Raw genomic sequence first — 8,670 nt, 5'->3', positions numbered from 1 at the left:
TGTTATCACACTTCTGTTGACACACACTCACAGATTTATCAAAAGTGAAATGAGACAAGCAGCCAGACCAGGAAATGAGAGTGTGGGGAAGGGGAGAAAAAGCAGGGGTGTGTCTGAGATCTGAAGGATGGGTGACAAGAGACCGAGAAGCTACTTCATATCCTGATCAATTAATCTATAAATTTAATCAGTGTGAATCAATGACTGGCGTTTCTATTCAATCTGGGTGCTCAGTCATCCAGCTAACCTCAAGTGTCAAAGAGACATGAAGGTAAGAAAGAGGAGACACATACCACACACAGCAACACCGGAACATTTCAAAAATCAAGAAATCTTTAATAGTAACTGAATACGGAAAAATAATCTAGAAAGACATGACAAAAATGGCAATACCAACTCTAATCTGTATTTTTACTTCTTTTTAAGACCAAAATAAAACTCAAATAAAAAAAAAAAATACAAAAAAGAAAAGAAAAAAGAACAACTTTACACAAAGCAGTCAATAATAAAAAGCACATTTTGGGTAAGACTGTTTTGTTGTGTGTTTGTATACAGTTTCACTTGTATAGAAGAAGCACATTTGCCAGTTTTGGCAGCAATCACAGCGCAGCAGTCAAGAATAAAGCACTCATAAAACATAAATTATAAAGCACTGCAAAAATAACAGAAGAGAGGAGAAGCGGTAAACAGGAGAAAATAAATCCTTCATGCGTGCTGTCACTGAGTAATACACAAACGTGACACCATAAATTAGTAATTCTTTTTTCTGCTACATATTTATATATTTATACTATGTACACCGGAAGCTTCTCTTTTTTTTTCTTTTTTTCTTCATTTTTTACTTAATGCATGTGAGATGGGAGATGTTAAGGCTTTGATTACTCATCAGATGTTTGGAGCCAAAGAAACGATAAGAGCACGTTGCTCTCAGGAAAAAGAAAAAAAAAGGAAAAAGAAAATATTGGATATTCTGACTATCTAACCTTGTGCAAGACCTGGACCAGGTTTGCAGATTTCTCTTAAAAGCATTTTGTCTGACAAGCCTTACTTGGGCACCGAGGTGGGTGGCAATGGGATGTGCTCGTGTGTGTGTCTGTGGAGGCGGTCGCAGTAGCAGAGGTGGCTGAAGTAAAAGACAACATTTTGGAGTCAAGTTAAAAAAAAAAATAAAAAAATGCGACTCTTCTAAAAGCATTCAAAGGGCTCTGGGAGGGGGAGGAGGTCAGCGCGGTGGCATTTTTATGAAAGCGATATTTCCCTCTGCAGAACAAGACCAGAACGGACAATCGCTTTCCTAAAAAGCCTGTGTCTGTGATACTGGGTGAAAGGTGTGCGTCTCCCCCGAATGTGTAGTTGTTTATGTTCTACACAGTCACTGATTCGGGAACAGGCTGGACACTTTGGGGGGCAGAAAGCACTGGAGCAGGGGGACACATCACGGTACAGCTCTTTCCACACTAACAGAACTCTGTATGTGTCCTGACAGAGCCGCTGTGGAAGAGGCAGAGTAAGACGAAGTGTGTTCGTGTGTGTGTGTGCAGCTACGCGAACACATTTGTGTGGGCTTGTGTCAGGAGATGGCAGAGTTGTCAGGTAGAAGGTGTCTTCTGCACAGTTTGGCTGTGGGAGTGAGCATAATGAGACTGACTGAGGGGTGTTTGTGTGTGGGCGAATGCATCTCAGCACTCTGCGAATGTATACGTACAGTATGTGTGTGTGCGCCGAGTGAGTGAGTCTTCTCGAAATGCACAATAATATCTTCGGTTTGCCAGTTTTCCATGGTGACAAAGGGTGGCTACTCAAGTTACAGTCCAATGGCAGCGAGAGATGTCCTAAAGCCGCCGAACACACTGGCACACAGATTTGCACGCACACACACCGAGCGCTGACTCAACAGACCGTTGCTTGCGTCGTTACGGTCTATCTGATGAATTGAGTATTGTGTGTAAGTTTTTGCATTGTGCAGAGTTTCTGTCAAGGAGAAGGTGAAGCCAATTGTCTTCCAAGAAATGTGTGCTTATAAATGCAGATAAAGTTACCTCGGATAAAAAAAACAAAAAACAAAAAAAAACAAAAAACAAATTCAAGCATATGCATCCCCCCCCCCCCAAATCAAATTGGCCCTTGGATAAATTAAACTCAGTCAGTTCAGTATGTTATAAACACCCAAACTACTGAGGTATGCGTTAGGTTAAAAATTACATTCTGAATGCCTTCTGAGGTTTAGCCGACCCACAAACGCTTTCCTCTTTACTTCCATAACATCGGAAACACTGGCTCCATCGATCTGATATTTACATTTTCATAAATATCCACATTTTCACAAGAAAAATAAAGATGCTTACGTATATAGTACACAGATAGCTCACACCAAAATGTACATACAACAGTTTTGTCCCTTTGTCAGTATTCTTTTTTTGACCCCCCCCCCCCTTCCAAAAAAAAAAACAAAAACTAAGTGTTGCACTCATATTTCTTTGTATTGGTGACACATACAAGTGTAAAAATAATACATTTTCATATTGAGTGTGAGAAATCAGCTGCGTTCGGCAAATTTACTGTACCCCAGGTTGGCAGGAGTTGCATTTAAGTATAAGCTAAGGCCATTAGACGATAATCCTATTGAACACACTGGCTTACAATATGCTAGACAGCGCTCAAACACGAAGCGCCGTCTCTATTTTTGTCATCTGTCTCTCTCTCTCGCCACCTCTCTGAAGGTTAACAGCCATCACAAAGGGAAACAAGGTCTGTCTCGCCCTGTGCAGATACTGGGTGAGTGTTTATCTCTCACATCTGTAGTTCAAGGTTAAAAAAAAAAAAAAAAAAACAGCCACGATAAGAAACGCAAGCACAGTCATCTTTGCCCTTAGGAATGGGTCACCCTGCATTTGCCCTTATGACCTGCAGCAGAAGCCAACCCATTTCTTAGAAGGTCCTTTACAGGAGGTCAGGTACAGTCATCAAGACCCCTTTCATTGGATTCCCAGTGGGTCCAAGGACAGCTGATTAGGAAGGGCAGGGAACGCAATGATTAGAGGAGCTTCGGTTCTCTCTACGATTGTCCATCACAGTCGCCCAGTGGCTATGCAGATATGGTGACGCATGCAAATGTACACACACCGAGCCTCAAAGACAGCGGTGTACAATAGCCATGGAGTAATATTTGCCCGAGCGGGCCTCCGGTGGCTCGTTAAAAGGATAAATTAACAGTCAGGAGACAATCGGCCCTGAACCTGCATCATAAAAAGGGCCATTTCGCCACATGTTGCCTGTTAGTCAATATGACTCCCATAGCTTTGCTGCGGATGCAACCTTTTATGTCTCCCGATCAATTCACTACATTTAACAACACTGGCTAATGGAAAGAAATATATGATCTCATTGAAAATCTGTCTAACCTAATGCCATTGCACTCTGGAGGTGGGGCTCTTGTTACATCTCACCATTTACTAAAGCGGGAGAGGCAGCTGGGGTGTCTGTGCAGTGGAGTGAACATGGCCACTCCAGGTGGATTAGTCACTCCTGGCATGTCAGGGCACACCGGGCTGGAGTAGAGTAAGTGGGGTGTCTGACACATCAGGAGCGGTAAAATACTACTTTGCTCTCGGTAGCCCTGACCTCAACACCGCCCTGGATAAATCATAAACTCCCCATAAACACTGGAGAGAAAGGGAGAGAAGGATGCGGAGAGAGAGGAGGAGAGACGGAAGCATGATGGAGAGATGGAGGTGGGAGGGAGAGAGGAATCGCCACGTCATAAACGATAAGTGGTGGCAATCTGTTGGTCCCGGCTAAGCGAGCGACTTCACGGCTCATTACCAATCAAGCTCCTCCTGTCAGGAGCGCTCTGAATAGACGAGGATGAGGAGGAAGAGAAAAGAAGAGACGTGCTCCTTTCTAGTCCTCCTGCCTCCTGAATCCCTCTCCCCATCCTTTGACCCTGTCAGATCAGCTACACCTCATTCCCTCATCTCTTGTTTACCGTCTCTTACCTCCAGGCACAGTGCAAAAGTTTGCTCGTGAACACCTTGTTAGGAACTTGGTTCAAACTCTCAGCAAACTTACTTTGTTAAAACCTAACTGCTTTTCTATTTGCTCGCCACACAAAGACCTCATGTTCTTTAAATTTTTTGCTAAGTTCAAATTGAGAGTGTCTACTGCCTGTGATAGTTGGCAGAGTTGTTTTGAGAAGAAGGCAGAGAGAGCAGAGCGAAGTCACCAGCAGACATAAGCAAATACATTTTTACTGTCTCGAAATTACCTGATGGTTACTGTCTATACTTTCAAACTGACTCATACCGCTGTCCTCCACTTCCCACCAGGTGTCACAGCTCAACACGTTGGCAAAACAAAAAGTTTCCCACAGAAGTAAAGAGATTTGCAGGCATCAGGTAACTGCTTGACAACTTATTCCACGGCTACTGTTTTAGTGAAGATAACAGCGAATATGCAAGTGAGATGCCTCCTCTAAGCTTGTAATCACTTTTCCATGAACCTACTCCCACATTACATTGTTTCTCTTTAGCCTGTCTGTCAGTCAATAGGCAAGGTCCCAGTGATAGCGAGAGCACGAGCAGAAGCGGTGGGAGGCATGTTGTTCTTTTCTCCGTTTGATTTTTAGTTCTTAGGGACCACATAACAACAACAACAACAATCCTTTTACAACATCCCACCACACCCTCTTTTTCATTCTGTCCACTGTGATTAATGATAGACTATAGTTAAAATGGATTTTTTTTGTTTTTCAAAAATAAAAGTGGTATGATTTTCTTTTCACCATCAAACAGGGACAAGACCCCACCGCCACAAAATCCTCAGGAGGAATTCTCCAGCTCGCCTTTTTGCCTCCTCCTCCTCCCCTTCCTCCAATTCCTCCTCCTCTATACGTAAACTGCAGTCCGTGAGATGACCGAGCCATCACGCTGGGACTCCATGTCATCATCGTATTCTCCAATCATCTCCTGATCGCGAATTGAGCGAGGCAAATGGATGGGGCCACCAGGATTGTAGTGATCATAGTTCTCTGCTTCGTCAAGCTCGTCAAACTTCCTCTTCTCCGCGTCGTCCAACTCGTTGCTTAGCAGGATGTCTTGGGCAGTGGGTGTGGTGCTAACCACTTCAGGGTGGCCTCCCATGGTAATCAGCTGGTGGTTGTTTTTCTCTCCAAGGGCCTGAATGGGGGAGCTCTCGCTGTAAACGTAGATGGGGCCGTTGTTGTTGCCGCCGCCGTTTCCCGCACCTCCATTTGTGCCGTTCTTGCTCGCTTTCTTGCCGCCCCCGAATATGCGCGTCTTCATGTCACTGCCGCCATTGGCGCGGTAACCCTGCTGCTGCCTGCGCCTACGGGTGACGAGCACGGCGATGAGAGCGGCAACCAAAAGGAGGGCCAGCAGGGAGCCAATCACAGCTCCCGCCACCACGCCAGCATTGGATGGGTTCTTTGGGGGCTCTGTAGGAGGGAGGCAGGGAGGGAGAAAAACAGGGAAGAAAAAGGATATGGTTGAGAAAGGGTAGAAAGAAAAAAAAAAGAAAAAAAAGAAAAAGGTTCGACCAGTGGAGAGGAAGACAAAAAAATTAAGACAGCCAAAAAAAAGTTTTGGTTTTTTTTGTTTGGTTTTTTTAAAAAAAGAGCAAGATGGCAAGAAAAAGGTTGGATGATGTCAGTGGTGCTGGTCTGAAATGTATGCAGTCAAGTGTGTAAGAGTGCTGAGGTGTCAGTACAGTCAAGTGTGTGTGTGTGCGCGCGTGTGTGCACGACGAGCATCCTTCTACTTTGACATTTCCTCCTCTCCCTCAAAGCTGCTGCTGTCCCCATTCCCACAGCTACGTCACAACAACGTCTCAACCACCCTCCCCCCTGTGTTGCCCTTCGATAGCCAGGGTCTGTCCACAGACCACCATCAAAAGGCAAGGCAGGGGGTTAAAAAAAAAAAAGTGCAACACACACACGCACACACACTTTTATTAAAGAGCATGGATCAGTGTGTGCAGAGCAGAACAGGTGGAGGCTGTGCAGAGGAGGATAATGATGAATGAGGAGGAAGGAAGGGTGGAAATTAGATGAGGAGGAGGAGAAGGTGGTGGTGGTGGAGGAGGAGAAGGTGGTGCTGGAGGAGGAGGCGGCGGATTGAGTGAGTGACAAAGCGACACAGCGGAATGACAAGTCTTCCTGGAAGCAGTGTATGAGCGCGGGCACAGACTGCTGCCCCTCTCCACTTCTGTACGCCACAGGCACTGGTTGAGTGCGCATCAGTCTTATATGTGGGTCCATTTTTCCTCTGGCATTACACATACACAAGAAAAATAAGTCACTTTAGTTCATTTTAATATTGACAAAGGCTTTGTTAGAGTGCAAACTAGCTCAGGAGGCTATGACTGAAACTAGGGCTCTGCAATCAAACACACAGCATCCCTGTTTGTGCGTCTTTGTACAAAAAACTCCAGGGATAAGCAGTGCTGTCTAAATCAGGGTTGTAAAGAGGTCCCATGTGACTTGTCAGTACTCTTTTTCTGAACTTGTACTTTCTCCTCCCCTGATATTCCCCTTCAGTAATACTAGTGCTGTATTTTAAAGCAGGTATTTCAACGGCAACAAATTCAATTGCTTCTGCATGAAAGTCAGCTAACAGTTCAGACTGGGGCTGTGTATTAAATGAAATGCTTCCATTTGTCGTGTCAATAAAAATGCACGAGTCAGTGCCGATATCAAAGCTATTCTAATGTTCCAGTTCAGACTTCAGACAGTTATAAAGGAACGTGACTAAATGAAAACATTAAATTCAGGAAGTTCTAAAATCTTTTAGCTGATTGTGTCACGGGCACAGACTAGCCTAGACTAGTAACACTATTAACACAAGCAGGATGTTGCTGCTTTGTACGGGCTTCGGGGGTCATGAGTTCAGGGCTCTAAGTGCTTTCAGGGACTCTGACAACTCCCCACAAACACAACCTGTGACCGTTTTCCCATGTGCTGCAGTGTCATCTCTGACTCAGTGGGCAGTGAGAATAAAACCAGAATAATGTTTGCATTCGCTGTACGCCAAAGCTTTGGATAGAAGTGTTCTACAAACGTTAAAGGGAATGTGCCGACGACATAACGAGTGGTATAACTCAGACAGGAATAACAAATTAGAAAGACAGCTTAGACTTTATTCCGTAAGCTGTTCCTGCAGCATGCCTTCTTGGAAGATATAAAAGTAAGCCTGCTTGAAGTAGGAACGGAAAATGATGTCTCAATATACATTATTCCTACTTTTACAGGGTTCAAAGCATTCACGTTCATGTCTCCGATTTCTTATTTATTGTACTCATTACTTCATGATGACTCAGAATGAAATTAAAGGCTTTCATGTTGCTCTTTCTGCAACAATGCACTTTGTTGAAACATGATGTAATGGAATATAGGCTGTTTGTTATCTGTCACTCCAAAGTGCTACCGCTCCACTCAGGTTTGAGCGCATTAACTACAGAATAAAACCAAATAAATTGTGGTGAGAAAATGTATTTTTTAATTTCAGACTCTGGCAGAAAGTGATCAAGAGCCCTCGGTTAAGCCGAACATCCTCTCTTACCGCTCTTGCTTTCCTTTCCACACTCTGCACTTTCACCAGCCGCGGCAGAGGATTAACCGGTAGACGCTGCCGTTGAAATCCCTGCCTAAATTCGAAAGTAGCAAATCAGCTCGATTCTTATTGTCGGTTCCATTTGAAATCCAACAGAAGCCGGCCTCTCTTGTTAACTGTACAGAGAGCTGACAGTATTACTCGTGTAACACTGATTCGTGTCAAAAGAGAGAATGGTAGTCTACTGCTGTCTACACCTGTGCTTCACTCTTTTCTTCCTCTCCTCAGTTCTGCTACCATTTTCTCCATCTCTGCCTCCACTTCACTAGCTGTCTCCTGCACACGCTCCTTCAGCCCTCCAAATCCATTTTCCCTGTCCAATTTGCGTTTGTATTTCTGTCATGTGTTACTTCTCTGTGCTCTCCTCCTCTGTGCTTCACTTTCAACACATGCCTAGGGAAAGAATTAATAATGCGGGTACATTTTTCTTTCCTTTCGTACATCTTCTCACACTACTTTCCCCTTGCACACAGATCCCCCCCCCCCCCCCCCCCCAAGCTGTGCTAAACATTCCCCTTCACACACACATGAGAGTGAGAGCTAGCCCTCGGTGTCCACTTGTAACAGGAACACAAGAAATGCATTATCACCTCCGACTCTGTGGAGCTCCACCACATGCTACGTGGTGGAAATCTCAGTGCCAAGTTTGGGCCCGATGCTGCCACACACTGCTGTCACATCAAAGGGAATTACGCTGAAAATCAAATGCAAATTCTCTCTGAATTCTACTCATCTAATTATATTTAATGCGTAACTCAAGTCAGTTCTTAAGAGTATTTTTTTTTCAAAGTCTGCGCTGGTAAATCCTTTTGTGGATAATACATCATGTTTTATTCTACCCTTCTGGAGACAACATTTAAAAGATTCACAAAAAGAGATGTAAAGGAGCCATCACAGACTCCAAGTGCAGACTCAGTCACAACCTAACAAAGCACCAGTGGAATTTGAGTGAGTGACGAGAGGACACCTCAAAGACATGCTGACGAATGAACCAGATGAAAAACTGCAATATGCATGCTGTGTAGATAATGTGGGGAGAAAACCA

At 44.3% G+C, this 8,670-nt stretch overlaps 1 protein-coding gene across 1 annotated transcript in view; it reads right to left on the bottom strand.

Moving 5' to 3' along the window:
- Positions 1 to 505: 505 nt before the first annotated feature.
- The window catches only part of LOC113032396 (nectin-2), a 51,494-nt gene continuing 43,329 nt past the window's right edge, over positions 506 to 8,670 (bottom strand). The window contains exon 7 of the mRNA XM_026185306.1: positions 506 to 5,452. Within this exon, the coding sequence (XP_026041091.1) occupies positions 4,884 to 5,452 (569 nt within the window). The 3' untranslated portion in view covers positions 506 to 4,883. The remainder of the gene's footprint in view (positions 5,453 to 8,670) is intronic.

This window comes from Astatotilapia calliptera, chromosome 11 (assembly GCF_900246225.1).
Source record: "Astatotilapia calliptera chromosome 11, fAstCal1.2, whole genome shotgun sequence".
NCBI classification, from domain to species: domain Eukaryota; kingdom Metazoa; phylum Chordata; class Actinopteri; order Cichliformes; family Cichlidae; genus Astatotilapia; species Astatotilapia calliptera.
The sequence above is the reverse complement of the archived record's forward strand: the minus strand, read 5'-3'. Positions and strand labels throughout refer to the sequence as shown.